At 34.8% G+C, this 20,274-nt stretch overlaps 1 protein-coding gene across 5 annotated transcripts in view; it reads right to left on the bottom strand.

Moving 5' to 3' along the window:
* Positions 1–20,274, bottom strand: part of IPO11 (importin 11) — a 99,868-nt gene that overhangs the window by 9,322 nt on the left and 70,272 nt on the right. For 4 of the 5 annotated variants that reach the window (XM_084504702.1, XM_084504701.1, XM_084504704.1 and 1 more), the window contains exons 30-31: positions 5,557–5,652; positions 4,429–4,513 (exon numbers count right to left, since the gene is read on the bottom strand). In XM_084504702.1, coding sequence (XP_084360828.1) covers positions 4,429–4,513; positions 5,557–5,652 — 181 coding nt within the window. Of the gene's footprint in view, positions 1–4,428; positions 4,514–5,556; positions 5,653–14,375; positions 14,524–20,274 lie in introns of those variants that run through there. The other variant, XM_084504705.1, reaches the window with a different exon arrangement.

Raw genomic sequence — 20,274 nt, 5'->3', positions numbered from 1 at the left:
AGAAAGCAGTTTCCTAACTATTTGCTTTTGTTAATGAATGATTGTAATTTGGAGCACATAACACATTTCTAGTTAGTTTCATAGCTCAAAACGTTCAAGCATAAAATTACTGTAGGAAATATTACACAGAAAAAAACAGGCATTGAAACTGCAATAGACAAGTCTTCTCATAGTTGTGACCCTCAGAGCAGCAACTACATTAATGGCATGTACTACACAGTTGCCTTGGGAAACAACTCTAAAAAGTTGTTTGTTAACGACCATTTTACTCACAAACCAATTAATAATCCACAGATGTAGTTAACTAAGTAACTTACGTGACCCTACCAAAAATCTCTGCTGAAGTACTCATTATGTGTGAAGACAGAACAATTTCCTGAAAATATCAGCTTTAATTGTTCTATTCTTCTAAAAAAAAAATTCTTCCACATAACAATTTCATATTTACAGAGTATATTCCCTGATGTCTACAGAAAAAGAAGGTGAAAACAAAGAAGAAACAGACTTCCAAGTCAATTGGAAAAAAAAGCTTCTAATATTTATAACCAATGTTCACTAATAAGCCCCAGTTTAAGACCATTTTTTTTCCTAATTCTCAAAAGCTTTGGAATACAATTATGCATATAATGCTATTCTGGAACACAAATGGTGTTTTTCAATTTCCAGACAGAAGTCCTGTTTCTTTTGAAATACAAGGTTTGAATCCTTGCATAGTTTTGCAAAGCTCATTGGAACTTCAAATCTGAACTCTTGCTATCATCTCTTAATTATACTGGTCCTCTCTAGTATCTCTTTGAGGTGCTAACACACTAGCACTTGTCAGGTGGCAGACAGCAATTCCAAAAATCTTTTGAATAATCTCTGCAATACTACTGAGAAGTAATTGTATCAAAATTTGTTTAGGTTATTGCAATAGGCATAAATATCTCCCACCATCTGTTCAATGCAGCAACACTGTAAGCCAGTAGGGACTTTTGTAGTATGATTAATGCTTGCTGTCATAACTACCAGCTAATGTTTCTAAGCCATATGGGACTTAGTCTTTTGACTTAAATTCAAGGAGTTAAATACACTAATTTGATTTCATTCAGATCATCACATCAAAAAATATTTTGAGTAAATTAAATTTGCTTTCCTACTACTTTACACTTTTGGAACTTGTACTCAGAACTAACAAAAATGAAACCCCTTAGTTTATAGTTTATAGTTAACTAGTTTATAGATAATATTAAACAATCGGCTGCCATCTCAGCTGAATAATAAAGCAAAATAATCAGTTTGGCAGAACACTAAACACTTGAGCTCTGATATTTCGTTTTGTGACACCACAGAAAATGCTGCTTCAGGTAGAAGTCTCCCCTGAGCATAACAGAATTTCACCAAGGTATTCGGGTACACTCCTATGCATATGTATTTTAAAACAAAGGTCCTTCAACATTAACAGTGGAAGTCAATAATCAAGTCTATAAATTACTTTTGTTATGACAAAATTATAATAGTACCTGGTTTAAAAGATAACCTTTCAGATGTTTTCAGCCAATTCTACCTGATTTTTCAAGGAACAATTGTCCTCTTGAAAACTAAGTCTCTGGCTTGATAAGCACTGAGCATCTAACATGAGTCCGGCTCAAACAGCTATATTAATATTAACACTGGCTATTTTCTCTAAACTCGAGGTCAGGGACAATCTTTGAATTAATGTTGTATGTTGTGCTCCTAGCTGTGTGGCTGGACTTTTTTTGATTGAAACACTTGTGATACAGAGAAGACCAAGAAGTACCTGCTTGCAAATAATAATAATAAAAAAAAAATCTAGAAAATTCCAACAGTTTCTTCACCTGAACAGCAAGCTAAACAAAAGCAGCAGAATTCTGGCAAGGAAACATATGTTACTGAAATCTGCTTTAAGATGCTGAGTAAAAACCCAATTTGACTAGCGTTTTAATATAGCTACTTTACAAATTGATCTTGAATCTGGACACAGGTGCCTACTTTAAGGCTGGACTCAAAAAGCAAGTTTTCCACCTCACTGATTGAAAAAAGCAGTTTGAATGGGAAAAGCAGTACACAGATCTGGAGAAAAAACATACCCCACACCTCCAAAATCCACTTGCCACAATCAGACTTTCTGCAGAATTATCAGTTTTTTTGAAACCAGTCTTTTGTCAGGTGGATCTCTCTCCTCAACAACTTTAGACAACACCATCAAAAATCATACAATTTCCAATACATTATTATACATCATCCAGTATTCAATCAGTGATCTAATCACTACAAGCAAAGTCAATTTAGAATACAAGAATGGGTAATAAAAATCTAATAAGACTCTAAAAGTTTTTTGGTCCTGAGTTAAATTTTTCTTGACAAGGTTTCCAGAATTTGAAAGGATCTCTTCAGTTTAAAGATGAACGCTGATACTGAAAAAAGCAAGAGTGGTGGACATGAAATATTTACCAAGATGGTTAGTATCTTCAGACTGTGAAAGACTGGAAAAATTATTTTAGTTGTGTTATGTCCTTTACATTTAACAAAGATCTCAGATTATAAAATGGAGATGGACAATGTGAAAGGTTTTCACAGACTTCTACTAATGTCTGTTCACATCTTTGTTTCACCAGAGGTATTTGTTATCGCATCACAACAAATGTGTGTGCTGACGCTATTACATAAAGGAAAAAGCTTCCAGTGCAGGTGGATTGGTATGGTCCCTGGTGATATTTTGTTTTTAATCCAGTTTTGCAAATCAAATGCTAGTTGCACTTTAAAAGCCCAGTATCACATAATAACCAGGATTGGCACACTCCTACTACTAGTAAACCAACCAAATCATCTGCATCATTTGTGCTATTGAAAGCAGGACAATTTGAAATAAACATTTGTGAGAAGTCTCAACTTGTGCACCATCCAGAAAAATTTATAGAGAGTAATTTCAGCTGCAATTCAGAATGAATTTCTAGCAGACAATCCTAACAGCTAGAGTTTGCTTGCTTTAACAGCTGTGAGAAATTGCAGAGAACAGAGTAAGAATATAGCAAACACATTAGCTGAAAAAAATGACAGTAGAGAAGGCTCAAGTCTGAAGTGTATCAGGAATAATCATTTAAGTACAAGAATGAAGAGTGAAACAAAGAAAGATATTCTTACAACAGAGGCTTGAAATGAGAAAAACAAAGGATTTTCATAATACTTGGGAACCTACAAAACATGGTAACAGTAGAAATAGATATATCTATATTATGAAATAAGAAACAGAGGAAGCTGCAATGTCTGTGTATAATGTCTTCAATGTAAAACTTCCAAAGACACAAAGGCTGACTGTGTTCAGGTTGAACGTTAAACAGTAGAGGAAAGATCACAAGCACTTCCTTTAAAAAATATTTCCCATGTAAATTAACACCTGACTTGTCATGTCCTTACAAGTTCTGGCTCTTCACTAGCCAAGCACAAACATTTCTCTTTAAACACAAACAAAAACTATTACCAAATGTCCAATGAACTTTGTATGATTATAGTATAGTTTTGACTACGTTCATCAACACTACTGCTGCACTGAATCATTCAGGAGGTTAGAATGATACTGGTCATAAAATAATGAGCCCTTTGCCCTTTTTACTTCTCTTGTACAACCCCAACAATGGTAATCCATATTAAATCTACAAAGTTAAAATTTCTAAATGCATACAATATTATTAATGTCAATCTGTAACTACAAACTTAATAGAATTTTGACTAGAGATTTATTAAAACTTTAGCTAGAGAGAAATAAAATGTGGGTATATTTGAAGAATGCTAATAAAATGGAAGGACTGTATTTAAAAATTCACTTGATGTTTTTAAAATCTGATTACTAAATCCAGCGTATATGTATTTGTATAAGTCTATACATACAGATATGAATATATAGAGCCTTGTATCTTGAGCTATCTCAATAGAAATACCTATGTATATATCTCAAGATATGTGTATATATTTTATTTCAATGTATGAAATCCTTATCAGATTTATCTATGTAGATACCTGCATAGATATACATATTATCTATCTAGATTAGATATGTACCTAAAGAAACATCACAATTCCTAGGAGTGAATACTATAATTCTGCAGTGAACTTGGCCTGCTGTGACGTATCAGTAAGGTTCATCTTCTTGCATTTTTCAATAAACCATTTTTAAAGCATCTCAATTTTACAATGTCCAGATTTTGTGAGCAGATGATGTTTACTTTGGCAACATTTTCTAATTCTCAAAAGGAATGTAGAAGCATAAATGTTGTGGCTGCAAAGCTCATCATCAGAGCTTTTTCTTTTTTTTTGATTCAAGAGATGAATTCTCAAAGAAAAACAGCTGAACCAAATCCAAGTAATTTAGTCTAATACAAGTGAATTACATAATCAGTTCTATAATTGATTAACAGATCTAAAACTTACCATTTTTTTCCTTTTGTCTTGTTCTGTGGGAGGTTCCTCATCTTCTGTAACTTTGGGCTCTTCAAAATGAGACATCAACATGCAGCTAAGAATGGGAATAAAAATAGTTTGAGTACAAATTGCAATTAAAATTTATTTTAAAGCAGTTTTAAAAACACAGGACAGGTAGGAGGAAGTTTGAAAGTCAATACCTATTAACAAGGTAATACATGCTTGTGGAGATAACAAGTATTAATGCTTAGTCAGATGGCTGCTGCCAAATTTCACTTGACTTTCCTTCAGTGGAAACACGCTTCTCTCCTCTGCCAAGATGGTAACTTCTGAAAAATTTGTCTAAAGTCGTAACTGATGTTTGTTGAAACAGTTGGAAAATTAGCCACCAATTTAAAACCTATTCAAGTTTGGGAGAGACAACCAAACTTGGCCATTTTCTAGTGCATAGATGGCAGCATGTATGTACTTATTTTTATATCAGTACTGCATTTAACAGTAGGTTATTATTATGACTATTTCTCTTTAAAAAAAAAAAAAGCTTGCATTTAGAAGTTTCCATTTAGAAGTTTCCATGGCATCAAATTTACTGCTGATGGACATCTCTTCTGTTAGACTGCATTTTTTTTTTTTTTTTTTTTTTAATAATTTCCAGTAGTGTTAGGCAACTAGTCTTCTATGCTAACGTTTAATACATATGCTTCAAAATTGATTTATAGATAGTAAACTTGGTCTTAATCTACTTAAGTGAACAGGTACTTTCATTTTGCAGTGGATTTCATCAAGACTAGCCATTTTTGTCTTGGCAGATCAATTCAGAAATTATATTCAAAAAGAACAAGCCTCAGGAAAAGAAAGTCTATTTTGCCTCGAGTTCTTGCTTAAAAATATGTTTCTGCATACAGAAAACAGATCAAGTGGGTTTAAAACATGTAACATATCAAATCTACTGTCCCTAACTAGAATTTCCCAATCTTTCCAGGTGAGAGCTATACAAACACTCTGCATTCTGCCAGTATGAAAATAAAAGTGGCACATACACAAAACTGTAGCATTAACAAAATCAGCAGGCATTTCTCATTACATTCATGCTTTTCTGTGAAAAAACACAACGCAAAAATTAGATTTTCCACTTACTCTTTGTATGTTCCTGTTTCAGGATCTTCAGTCATAACATCATACAGCCCTTCCAATGTAACGTGGATGATACCACAAAATTTATCTTGGATAACACTGGAAAAGAAAAAAATTTATCTTGGATAACACTGAAAAAGAACAAAATTTATCTTGGATAACACTGAAAAAGAACAGGAAAGTGACTAAGCTAAAGGAATTAAACAGGAAATTTGCTCAATAACTGTAAAGCACAGTTAGTGAGCAGTGATTTCATTACTTACTGCTTAGCTGAGCATGCTATTAAGCAGCTAATTCGATTTTTATTTTGATTACATAAATGACCTAAAGTCACCGAAAGATGCAAGTAACACTGACTTTAAAAAAAATAGAATGAAGTGTTGCATGCTGTTGTTGAAAACTAAAATTAAAAATAATTGCAAATAATTGCATAGAACTCCAGAAATGAGCAGGGAGTCATATTAGTGGTTTATCTTCCTAACACATTTGCACATTTTCTCCCATCATGAGTTGATGAAAAACATACACTGCAAACTCTTGAGCAAAGAGCAGCGTGTAAAGCCAGTACACTCCCCTGCTGTCTTCTCTCTTCAGCTTTATGAATATTTCTTTCAACTTCCACTGTTTCCACCCACAGCAGCCAATTTTCTTAACTAGAAAGGTGGGGACAGGATTCATCTCTGCTTAAACACAGGCATCTCTTGTCACTCGAAATACCACGTTATTTAAGACAACTGAAAAGGGCTGTCAGATACTGTCAGGGACTTTAAAAAAAAAAAAAAAAAAAAAAAAAGGACCTTCCTTTCTGCAGCTAAAGGCCAAGCTGGATTCCCCATATACCCAAAAAGACACTACTTTTAGACACTTATTTCTGCCTTGAGAAAGAGTGCCTGTAGCATAAGAAAAGCACAGAACCACAATCTCCCAGACTCACTGGGAAAATAGTTGCCACCAACTTCCAGTTAAAAAGAAAGCAGCTGTGATTGCTGAAATTTCTGCTGATTTCCCTGCTATTTTGGGCTTGACTATCAGTGCCTGAACTCCTGCTCTGTGAATTACAAAAGGGTTAAGGCACATTGCAAGTGAAGAAATGTTCTTCTCTGAAAGACTGCAAAGTTTCCAGCTATAATCAGCAAAGAAGCAGTCTAACTGGTGATGGTAAACATCAGCTTTCCTGGTTCACTGCTCTTGGCTGAAGCATTGTATTAGCCCCATTTTGGAATTTCAGACTTAGTTTTCCCCAAAAGATGCAGCTGGTGCCTATTATACAGAAGCAAACAGGTTTCATATATGTTTAATGATACTGAACACTAAATGTGTTCATGGTAGTTTCATCCTTTATATTCTAAATGTGTTACTTAAAACTGTTTAGTCAACTCTTTTAATATTCTTTCACTCCATTTTCATATTTACAATATGATCAAAACTGAAAGACTGGATAAAAATACAGCTACTTTTACATTACTTCTATTTGATAAATTCATTTTCAGACATACAAAGTTATAAATATAAAACAGACTACAGAGCAATAGATTGGAAAAAAATAGGTACAAAGTTAGAATATTAAGCATACAAAACCTGTTTTTTCTATTTACTTTGATAAATTATGATTCAGCTCGGGACCATTTTGATTTCACAGGATTATTTCTTTTTGCCTGGCTACAGTCGAATACTAGGAATTGAACTGAATTTTGCATGAAGAAACCTAGAACTCCAGCATTCTCAGGGATGAAAACTGACTCAATTTTCTTTCAGACTGGTTTCTTATAACTCGTTTAGATTTTGAAAGATGCTTTCTCCCTTACAAACAGATTCACTACCTCATTCAAAGAAGAAAGCAAACAGCCTGCAGACCTCTGAGAAAATAAGCATGGGCTATTTAGCAGCCTGCGGAATAAGGCCTCAGAGATAAGGGATTTCTTCATTTGAGTTAGAGATTCCAACAAAGTACACCTCCCATTAAAGCTCTTTTGCCTCATACTTTGTAGAAAACACTTATCTAGGAAAATCCCCCATTAGCTTGGTATTTTCCACTGTGAGAAAGGAAACAGCTGTCCTCACATTTATTTCAACAGGAACCTGGGGAATTCAACCAAGAACAGTTTGCACCCTGGAGGAGCAAGCTATGCTCTGTAAGCATACACTATTTTAATTAACAGTACAGGTTGCTATCAGCTACACAGTAGCTGTATTTGCTCCTTTCAAGCTTCATGAAGAATGCCTAATTGCCAGAGATATTTTATAATTTTGTAATTTTAACTGGGGATGAGGGAAGGGAGAAAGGTGTTTGACCCTACAAAGGCACAGCCTCTTCATCTGCTGCAAGGGCTAATTATGGTCAATCTACTTGGGTGGTGGGGTAACAAAGATGTAAAACTTACTGCAAACATAGTATTCATTAACTGTTCACTAGTTACAAGCCCCCAGGCTTGCAGATTGATATGAGAAGCATACAGAATAGCGACTTCAAGTTACTTCTATTTCCAACAATCTGTGACATTTCTGGAAGAAACTTGAGGACAGTGGTTGAAGACCCAAAATATGGTTCTTGATAGCTAGCTACAAAACACAGAGGTATCAATGTTTCCTTTACTTGGAAAAGGTATATTTAATTTATGGAATAAATTAGGAATGTTATTTTACTTCTTTCTGCAGTGAATACAAGAAATTTAACTATACATTTTCTTTTTCTGAGGACAGCAATACTACAGAATACAGAAGATCTTTCAAAATAGCATTACTGATACCTTCAGCTTTCAGTGAAACTAGTACCTTCTCTTTCCCCCCTTCTCCTTTTTCCCTTGAAATGGGACAAAGTTTCTTCCTACCAGAGACTCACTGCAATGTTTATCAAGTATATGATCATTAAATAATACTGTTTTTATAACGTAAAACACATATGAGGGAAAAATAAAGGGCCTATGTTTACTGTGATTTAAAAAAAAATCAAACCTGGATTAAAGTTCAATGACAATACAAATGAGATATTAGGCCTCATTTTCATAGACAAGGAGGAAATAGCCTTGTAAACCAATGAAGTATCTTTTAAAATGTCTACAGGTTGTGTCAAGAAACACGTTGGGAAGTTGTATGAGTGGATTCAGAAAAGAAAAGGACACTGTATTTTAGATTAAAACTGAACTGTCGATACTGCTCATAATAGTCTCAGCTCAGGAGGAAGGCAGTAATTAAGCAGTCGGCCCCTTCAACTGCATCCAATCCAGTTCAGCAGCAGAACAAAGAACAGCATAATGGTATGGTTTATATCTACCCTAAGGTTTTCTAAATTATGGGGACAACAGCTAGCTTGGTAAGCAGCACGAGTTATCAAGAGACAGGCCCAGAACCAGGTTTATAAGATTCTAACTGACAACCATGTAGAAGCTAATCAGTCTAGTATCCAGTTCCAAAGATGCAATTGACACATTCATTATTATTATTATTACAAAAAGGATCTCTTACACCATCTAAAAAAATCACTTTGTCTCTAGTGAAAAAACATCACAAACATTTAGGGTAGCTTAAATGAAAGATTTGAGATTGTTCACATTCAAAAGTTTGCATATTCTGTCAGATAAAAATATTGAACTTTTTGCAAAGGAAAAAAACAGACCACATATATTGTGATAAAGTAGTAATATACCTTTCTCATTCTGTTTGACATTTCCAGCTCATTCAGCTGTTTTTTTTTGTTTTGTTTTGTTTTGTTTTGTTTTTTTTTTTTTTAGTATTTTTAGTATCTCATTATCTGAATGTTTTATACAAACATTCGGAATTTTGAATTTCATTTACATAGCTACTGTAAAAAAAAAGTTTTACCATCAGCTTAACAAAACACAGTTCATAATAAATTCTTAGTGGTGCAACTGCTATATAAGTATATAAAATGGTCCTTGTGTCTGCTATACATTTTCCTCAGTCTACCAGGGAGGAAAAATTCTCATTGGAAAACACACCCTTCTCCTCCAGACATTTTTTCTGCTTTTCTGTTTGCCAGGATGAAGCAGCAAACATCTAAAAAGAAACGGAGAAGCTTCATATCATACCTTTAGTGGTGTGCACTTGAGAAAGACTAATTCTTTATTCTTATTTCATTAGACAGGGGAAGAGGTAGAAAGGGTAGGAAGGGACAAATGGAGATTAGACACATGCTATGAGCAATGTAAATGAATCCTTTTTTCTCCCCTAGAATTTGCACTTCGCTATGAAGCTCCTAAAATGGTAATGACACATCTAAAATGATATTTCCAGGGTAATCCTATGGCTGACTGTAAATGTGACAATGAACTTTACAAATTGGAACCTAGTAAGGGACTGTGATTAAGTGGAAACTTATGGACCATTTTGCTTCATGAGGGAAGGCACTAAGGAGTGCCTTCCCATTAGGGAACACTCAATGTGTTCCCTAATGATTTAAATAATTAAGCCATACAAATCACACGTGTACATGAATGCATCTATTTCCTAGTAGGAACACCTAACTTTAAAAGCTGCTAACTGCCAAGGGTACTTCCCGGCAGATGCACAATGTATCTCTCAATTCTTTGCTACAGTGAAACACAAAATTGTTAGCAAGACAGATACTAGAGGATGACTCTTCTCCAGAAGATGGTTTCAACTGCCCCAATACTCCTTCCAGACAGCTCTTAAAAGATCCTTTTACACTCCACCCCTGTAGATTGTGAGACTCATGCCTGAAAAATAATTCCTACAGGAGCTTTCCACCTACAGGTTGAAAGGAGACGCATTCAGAGAAAACCAGTCTTCTGCAGAGAGCAGCCAGGGAATACAGAGCCTAAAAACTGAAGACCCACCCCTCACAGATTTGAGTATTGGGCTCGTTTTGCTCAACTTTCATCCATTCTCTCAAAAAAAAGTCCTCGTTTATGGACACATTAACTAGTTTTGACTGTAATTATCACCTGGGTGCTAATAAAGTCCATTATTACTGAAGACGTCCATATAAAATTGAAAATTTAGAAATACAGCACTTAAAACTACAAAACCTAGCACTGTGGAATCACACACAGTCACCAAAAAAAGAAAAAGCAACAAAATTAACATTTATCACAAGGAATTACATAGGGAAGGCAGAAAGTAACAAAAAGGGACTAAAGAGGAAAATTACTTAGCCATAAAAATAATTAAGCATAAATAATTTAAGAGTTGTCAGTGTTTTCCTTTCTTAAAAGATATTTGCATGTTACATTTAATTAATATCTGACTAGAAGAGTCTAAATAAAGCAGTTTCTACTGATGCAACCAAAAATAGTTTAAGCTTTTGCTCAAGTAGCTGAATTAAGTGCTCCATAAACTGAAAGTATATGTGTTACGCAGTAGATTAGAATAAAATATGTGATACAACAGAAATTAATCTCAATGAAACTGAGATTGTATTACATTGAATTAAAACATGTAGCAAACAACAATAGAAGCACACAGTGAAGACTTCCGCTGTCACACCCATACAAGTACAGTCAAGGTCTATATTTGTATTGGCAGCAGAAAGTATCTGTCATTCCTGGAAATGCACTGGAGATGTACAAACAGGATGACAGGGAGTGGAACAACGTGACCATGCACATCAGCTACACTGGCAGAAGGAAGGCTGTCTGGATCAAGAAACCCTGCAGCAGTCCTATGCATCTGGAGAAGTCCTGGTCTCCAGGCTGGACCTTGGAACAGCGAGATACTTCTATGCAAGTATGAAGTTGAATCAACATCTTGACTATTAAAATATTGCTCCCTATTTCTCACTGTGCAAAACGATCTCCCTTTAAATTGTGCTGTTGATAAATCGAGTGACTTAAGTCTCTAAGGTGCATACCTGAAGACAAACAGTATTTACAAAAACAGGTACACAACTGAAAATTTTACTGGATTGGATCATTTTGAGACTGTTTTTTAGACTCCTTCCTGAATAAAACTTGAATTACTGGAGAAACAAGAAAAAAAAAATCACAAATTCAGGTTGAAAACACAACCACAACACATTAGATGTAACCTAACAGTAATGTAAATAGAACATTAATATCCTAAATAAGTGTTAAAATAAATGCAAAACAAACATAATATCCATCATTTAAAGTGTAATCATAAAATAAGGTCACTAAGAAAACATACTTTGAAGAATTTACATTTCTAAATATACATCACAAAAATAACTATCTTCAGCAATCCAGCTATAATCATATACATGAAGTATAGATTTATTCTGTTTATACCCCTTGTTGAGCCAGACACTCTGAAATTTTACTATAGAGATGAGAATCATTTATAGACAAAAATTAACCAACTCCATTACCCTAGACATCATAAACTTGTTCAAGTTTTCAATCCACTAGAAATTTAGCTTCCCTATTAGCTAAGTTATAACCATAAAATGATACAGATGCACACAAAAAAAATCACTTTTTAATATATTCATTATACAGATTGAATGTACATTTGTATGTTAGAATGTCAGATATGAACAAATTTTGTATCATTTACATTTTTTTCATTAAGAGTTTCAACACGTTAGCTGTAAATATGCTCACTTTTTTCTCTGTGATGATTAATGGAGGCAGAACAGAAACTATGCTTCAGAATAAATACAGTAAGCATTGTTCTCTTCCCACTCCCCTGCATTTCTTGCCTCCATGATCCTGCTAAAAACTTATGCTTAACTTCAAGTTATCTATGCAATTTCTACAGAAACTTAATACCAGTAAATACTGCAAATTAAATCAATATACTTTTTACTGCATACATATTTGAATCATAGAAATAATCTTACAACAAGGAAAGATGACAATACACCTATCCATGTCAGAACTAAATGACATCAAAAAAAAACAACATTCAGCAAGCAAATGATGATGCAGAACTGAAATTACACCATTTGCTACAATTCTATCAACTAGATGATTTTCATTAGTGAAAGATTATTATTTTATTATTATTTTTTTTTTCTTTTTTTTTTTTTTTTTTTTAGAAAATTGAGTTATTGACTTATTGGAATTTCAGATCACACAAAAAAATCAAATGAGGTTAATTACAATGATGAATGTTCAAACAATATGACCTGTGCCTGACTTTCTGATGCTGTTCTCTTAAGCAACCTAATTTGGTCCAGTTCTGTATGTCCCACTGAATTCTCAGTTAGAGACTGCACTGGGTTGGTTATGTTGTATCTGCCAGGCTGATAAAAACCATAATATTCTATTCTCTTTTCCCCTGAGTTTTCCAGCACCTTTAGTTTCTGTCTAAACCAAATAATTTTATAGGTTAGGAACAGGATAACAGCACAAGCCAGAATGAAGAAGGCTAGCAAAATGTCAAAAGCCTGATTCAGCTTTTCAACCTGTTGTGTACAAAGTACAGATGTTTCTAATGATACAGGAGCAGCATCTGTTGGAAATAAACCTTTTCCTTCTACAGTTCTGTTAACAGGTATAATCCGTGCTGGTATTTTTACTGGTAATATTGATAATGTAGTTGCCTGTGATGGAATTTCAGCAGCATTTTCTTCATAAGGCAAAGGGTTAGCAGATGTAGCTGTAGTTCCTTCCCAGAAAGTAACATATTTTGTATCCACATTAACAAACTGTTCCAATGTGTTCTGTCTGTGTACCTTATGCCATGCCATCAGCAAAGTGGTAGGGCTGTGATGGATTTCTGTAGATCCTAGATTCCAGGCTGCTTCTGGGCTGGCAGTGGGGCTACTGCAGTTTGCAAACTGAGTCCACCTAATGTAACGCAAAGGTCTGCCACGCATACTGAGGGGATTTTGACAGTGAATTTTAACAGAAATAGGAGATGAAGCTAGCCAGTTCAGCAACCCAAGCATTTTGCAGCTACAGTTCCAAGGGTTGTAGTTCACCTGTAGGTGAGTTAAAGACACTAGGGGCTTGAGCACTTCAGGCTGCAACTCTGTAATATTATTAAATGCTAAACTGAGTATTTTAAGTGACTGTCCCATTTTTTCAAAGGTACCATCACCAATACTGGTTATTTTATTTCTGTCTAACTGCAGATATATTAAATTGTTCAATAAAGTAAAAGTGCTGGAATTTATATTTTCTAAATCATTATAACTTAAGATTAACTGACTAAGATTATTTAATCCAAAAAAAACATTTACAGAAATCTCTTTTAGCTTTACACTTTTTAAAGACAAATACCTAAGCTTGTTAAGTCCTTTAAATGCAAAACGATGTATTGACCGAATAGGATTGTGAGACAAAGAAAGTCTTTCAAGGTTTTTGAGCCTTCCAATGGCATTTGATGGCACAAGTGTTAAATTGTTACCTTCAAGGAACAAATATACAAGGTTTTCAAGATGATAAAATGCTGAATCTGATATCCGTGAAATCTTATTATTGGCTAGATTAAGCGTTTGAAGACTTATCATTCCCATGAAAGTTCCACTTCCAAGGACACTGAGGCGGTTTCTTTGAAGAGTTAAATATCTAGCAGAAAGGAGATCACTAAATAATCCTCTGGAAATAAAAGCTATTTGATTATTCTGAAGGTATAAATAACGAAGATTGGAAAGACCTTCAAAGATTCCTGGATCCAGGCGTTTAATACTATTGTTATCTAGATGCAGGTAGCACAGATTAGGGAGTTCCACAAAAGCTTTTGGGTGTACATATGAAATACTGGAATTATCCATGTAAAGTGCAGAAAGCTTCTGAAGACCTGTTAATTCATTTGGAATGACATGCGATATATTATTCCCACTGAGGTATACAAGAATTACAGTTTTGGGGAAGTTCCGGGGGATGCTTGAAAGACCCAAGTTACGACAGGTAACTTGCCTTCCTGTGCAGAGCTGGCAAACAGCTGGACAGCCAAGTACCTCCTTCTGGAGGAGCAGCAAAAGAAAACCATTAAGGAGATACGGTAATGCTCCTGTGCAGGGTGGAAAACTTTGTAGTCCACACATATCCCTGTCTTTGTCCTTCTCACTCATCTCTGACTTCGCTAGTAGAGATAAAAAAATATGAATATTATTCATTTGAAATTATGGTTTCTACTTGTATATTTTAAAAAAAATACAGGCATTACTTTCAAGATGGTTATTTCATATACTCTCCTTGTGATGCCAAATAATCTTTTTCAAAATAAATCTGTTAAGTATAATGTTTTTGAATTACATAGACACAAATTGCAAAGTAAATGAACAGTGAAACAAATATGCTGTCAAAATAGCTGGAAAATATGTAACCAGTTGCAGCATAAAAACTGCCAAAATGATGGATTCCAGTAGATTCAAGTTACTGCTTATTATTTATTTTTAAGAGTTAAAAATGACCAGGAACTTTTTCAATACCAATCAAGTAAAAGTGCCAACTAAAACACTGTTCCTTTCATTTGTAGGTCATTTTTAACTTGAATTTTCCTTTAATAAAGTCGTGTTACATTCAAAATAAGCAAAAACAATTCCTTACCCCAAATCTGAAGTTCATTATTTCCGTTATTTACTTGTTTTGCAGTTTGTTAGGCTGTTACCAGTTGACTGACTATACTCATCTGCGAAACGTTAGTAAAAACACTATTGTCCTGTGCTACAACTCTCACGTTTTTCCCCTGGATTTGTAACTGCTCACTCAGGAAACTAAGAAAGAAGTGGTTAAATTGAGGTTGCCATGGATACAGGAAACTGTCAGACAGGAAGTCATTTTATCTGTGCTTCAGAAGCATTGTTGGAAAGGAAATCTCAACTGTTTGTTTCTAGAAAACCAAGAACTATCCTAGTTTGTAACTGTTGCCTTATTTGTTGTGTTTTTTTTTTTTTTTTTTTTTTTATAAAACTAACGATTTTAAGCAGACGAGCTTTAAAGAGTTTTGTCGAAGATAGTTATAGCTATTACTATAAAGCATACCTATTTGCAACTGTACTATTGCCTTATCTGTAAATCCCAGCCAGAAAACAAAACATTCTATTAAACAAACAAACAACATTTATATTGTTCTATCTCTGCCTATAGAGAAAAATTGCTCCTCAGGTAAGCAAAGTCCTGTGAAATGTAGAACAGTGAGGTCTGGAAGGCAAGGCCTGAACCCCTGGCACGGTACCTGGGGCATACCAGCCAGGCAAACCCCTCCAGAAAGCCCAGGGAAGCCTAGGAAATCTTGGAGATGAGAACTTCACAACACAGTACTAAACAGCTGTGAATTACATTTACATTACATATATAATTTACATATTCATGTATATTGCAATAATAATATTATTACACTGTATTTCAGTCTGGATCCAGGCACTTAGTTAAGTTTCATGTTAGGACACTTTTTTTTTTTTAAGCACTTATCTGCACAGGTCTATGTATTTCTAAAAGCCACATCCTACGTACATGACTTTAGTTTCCTTCAGTGTCCCTTGTGCAAATAAAGACTTTGCAAATATGAACTATAAATAGTCCCCTCACTTAAGTACCGGACATTACATCCCCGGTTTATCTGTCACAGGGACTAAACACTTGTAAAATACAGTGACTTATTCAAAGGGGAAGAGGATGAAATAATAAGAGATGTAAAGTCAGAGATTAAATGTAGAAATAGATTAACTATAAAATCAGTTTATACTAACATGAGACACCTTGCTTAGCAAAATGAAGAAGAGAAAGCCCATCAATGGCCAAACACAAGTAAACACAAGAAACAAACACAAAGACATTACAGGAGAATCAAGTAGCTTCAGCCACAAATATCTCACGTCAGAAGCATGAGTTCACTTAAGAGACAAAATGTCATCCAAAATATCTTTGTCTATAAAAATCCAAACTGAAACAAAGGAAGCACGTGAGCCAAAGAAGCAGAATAAAGACACACACATCTCAGGGGGCAGATCGAGAGTGCAGCCTTCTGCAGACCCTGGAGAGCTCAAGGGGCCCTTTACTCAGGACTGCTATTTAAAGGACTGTGAGACTAACAGTACTATCATCCTGGCTATGGTATAGATAAGGCAGTTTTAGTATTTTCCACCAACCCTGCCAACCTGGTACCTTGCAGAATGTATGGCTCTGGTACTGACCAGAGCCTGAACAGCACGGTTGGAGACACGATCAGGGAGTGCCTGTTTGTACTCACCCATTATGCCTGCGGTCCACTGGCAATGGAGGAGTGACATAACATCAGTCCTGAACCACAGCTGAACCTCACCACATAGATTAAGCCAGCCACGATCCCTAGAGAGCTCAAATTAGCTTTTTTCTAGCTGCTATGTATTTATAAGAAAAAGTGACTGACTCATAGTCAAGCTCAGATTCCTTACCATGTTCTGAAACTCCAAATTGCAAGGAAGGATCCCATCGAGGCCTACCATGGCTCAGAAGCCTGAACAAGACTTATGTCAAGTGCAGGAACAGAGTGCACCTGCCACAAACCATTAACAACTTTTGCTGTCTTCTATATAATTAAAAGATTTTATTTTAGGGTGGAATAGATTTAGAAGAGTTTTAGGAAAGATTCCTGAAATCCTGTATTTACATAGGTCAAACAAAAACAAGATACTAGCTGCAGTCAATTCCTTATGACTACAGTTTATTTTATTTTTCAGTAGCTCAGTTGCATTAAGTGACATAACCCCTTGTCATTACTCAGTACTCTTTGCAAACAACCCTTATAGGCCTAATAGGAAATGTTCCTGACCAGCCCATAATAAAAACTCAGATATGGTGAAAAATTAATGGAGTTTTTGAACAAGAGAAGTTTAAACAGTAAGTCCAATCTGCATCCTCTAGTCAGTGCTTTGATGTCAAATACTAATTATGTAGGTGAACACACCTTTCACTAAAATAAAAAAGGAAGTGGGGAAGGAAGGGCAATGGCTTTGGTGTCTTTATTGAGATGATAAAATTAGTTATGTAACAAATTCTGATTTTATGAAGGAAGATATAACTACCCTGAAGGAGAATATGACATTATTAGGCTCTTTCTTGTTATTTCCTAATATTACATATAGACATCTTCTTAAGAGGAAAATTAAATTTCTAATGAAGTAACTTTAAAAAATGACAAAGAAAAACTTCTGTAATAACCTAATGAAGATTCATAATTGCACACTGTAAGTGCTTGAACTCACTGAATGCCAATTATAATTGGCAGAAATCACACTGGCTGACATACCAGATTTGATACACAATGAAAAAATGCAGACATTCATTTACACAAAGATTAAATACAAGTAGAGCAACCTGAAGAACCTTTTCTGCTCTTAGTCTCTTCTTTGCAATAGTTTTTCCAGACAAATACATTTGAATCAAAGAGAAAGAGTGAACACTGGAAACTGGAAATACTATTCAAGTGCCATAATCTAAAAAGAAAAAAGACTGGATAGGTTCAAATGCTTTATATTTCATACTTAGCAAAGTAAAATCTCTGCTGTTTTGGAGCTGTACCACTCTACACTGTTATGTCTAGCAAAAGTGAGCGTATTTCACAAGCACCACAATTAGTTGACCATTTTTGGAAGGCATTGACTTTAAGAATTTACAGCAGAAAGAAATTAAAAACGGACAAAATACACTTTACAGGTGAGCTCTTAAAAAACCCTCATGAACAGTAAGAAGTGGAACAAAGAAGCCCATTAGGAAATTACTACCTACTTATTCTAACTTTTAATTAATTGCCTTAATATTATTTAAGTCTTTAATATTTGGACTTAACTTCCTACCATTAGTTCTGTTACCATTTTTTTTTCTAGTAACCTTCCCAAACTGATATGAATATGAACATCAGTTATATGAAATTAACACATCTTTCCCTACACAGCATCATGAGAATTTTGAAAAAAGAAATTCAACTGTAGTACCAGACTACTGTTTAAATTGACAGAGTAATCACAACAATTGCTCTCCACTTGAAAACGCTCATCAGGAATCAATATTAATAAGAGGTTACAGATGTCACTATTCAGATTTGGATAATTTATGTACAGCATGTTTCTATTTTATATAGATAGCTCTTCATGGATATCACATTGCAAATTCTATGTTGAAGTTTGCATTGACTTTTATTTAATATCTAAAAAAACTACAACCACTTTCACAGAAAACAGTGAAAGGACAAGTATCAGAGGTGAGCAAAAACCTGCATGGCCTTAGAAGCTTCATGAAACAAGAACAAATCCAAGAGCTATTTTACTCTGAGCTATAGAGTATAAGAGCTATAGACTCTAAGACTCCTTTTTTTTTTTTTTTTTTTTCCAGTGAAAGCAGAAACTGATTAGATCTGGGACCTCTTAAAAATCCAACCTGGACTATGAATGCCAGATGTTCACAAGCCTCCTGCTCAGTATCAGCAAACCATAGAGTCTAAGCTGGCAGCATTACATAGGACAGCACAATCTACAACAACCTCTTTTCAACAGACACCTGTGTAAAACGAAGTGTGCTCCCAGACAAAATGATGTGATAAAAAAAACAGCAATACTCAGTTCAGGCCAAAGAAATCTTGCAAATCCCATACACTAGTATATCAGAATCTGAGCACAGAAACATACCATTGCTGGACAAGTAACAAATACCAAAGCAGCATTATCTAACAGATATCAAGGAGTCTTGAAAGAAACTTTCCAAGACTGTGTGACCGTCAAAACTAGATTACATCCCAGATGTAGAATTTACTGACTTTCAGTAAAAACAATGTTCGTAACCCCACTTTAAAGAATGAAAGGCACAGCAATAATCACACTTCCCAGCAAAAGAGGAATGCTTAGCTTTCAACATGGTGTCAAATGTTAACCATGCTTACAGTTAGGCAGTACATAAAGCTAAATCGATCACTGCCACTGTATTTTGCCAAATTGATGCTTTTATTTCCTATTAGAAAGTAAAATACTCCTTTCATTTTTTAGCATTTTTCAGTAATGGTTGTGTTCTATCAAGATAGAGAGATAGTAACCGGAAGAATTTAAAAAACAACACTACTCTGCTAATTATAAATTCCCAAAAAAAAGGACATTTCAAAACATTCTGATACTGATACTATAAAAAAGTACAAAAGCACAGTTAGCAAACTGATTATTTCCAGAGCTATATAGGTATGAGAAGGGAGAGATGTACAATTTTAGCCACTTCGGTCTTGGGAAATGCAAAGACTGCTGATTTAGCACCTATGACAGTGGTGGGGGCCCACCTCCATTTCCACAATGGCCTGAAGAAAACTTATGCTGCTGCTCCTGACCATTATCACTAGGCACTGTTGTAGGGACCAAGGGGACATTTAATCAAACTGAATTATATCTGCTCTACAAGAAACTAAACTTGACCAAGAATTTGACTAAACCTGACCAAGAACTTATGACATCTGTGAATGTACTCATCCTCAGGACTCCAGGCTGCTGTCGTCTTTCATGTCTCGCACCCTGCTCATGATTCTCTTCCTCCAAACTTTTAATTCTTTTTGTGTTCAAACAAAATAAACAAAAAGCACACCTCAATTTTCTATCTGTTGTGTGTCTATGTGCATTTCCCCCCCATGTGTTGTACACGGAAACAAGACTATTCTGCAAATGTATCCCTATTGCCTAAATCTTGTTGCTAGACCCTACTCTTATTCACATCAGCTTTAAGACAAAAATCCTTTAAAAAACAGCTTGTATTTAGTGAAAAAAGGTTCAATTTTTATGAAGTACCAAGAGCTTTTAATAAAGGCAAAAAGTGAATGTGGAGATATGAGTGACAAGACAGTACAAGTATAAAATGTGGAAAACAATATGGATACATGTAT

The sequence above is a fragment of the Aythya ferina genome (assembly GCF_964211825.1).
Source record: "Aythya ferina genome assembly, chromosome: Z".
In the NCBI taxonomy this organism is placed as follows: domain Eukaryota; kingdom Metazoa; phylum Chordata; class Aves; order Anseriformes; family Anatidae; genus Aythya; species Aythya ferina.
This window is presented reverse-complemented; position numbering and strand designations above follow the sequence as displayed.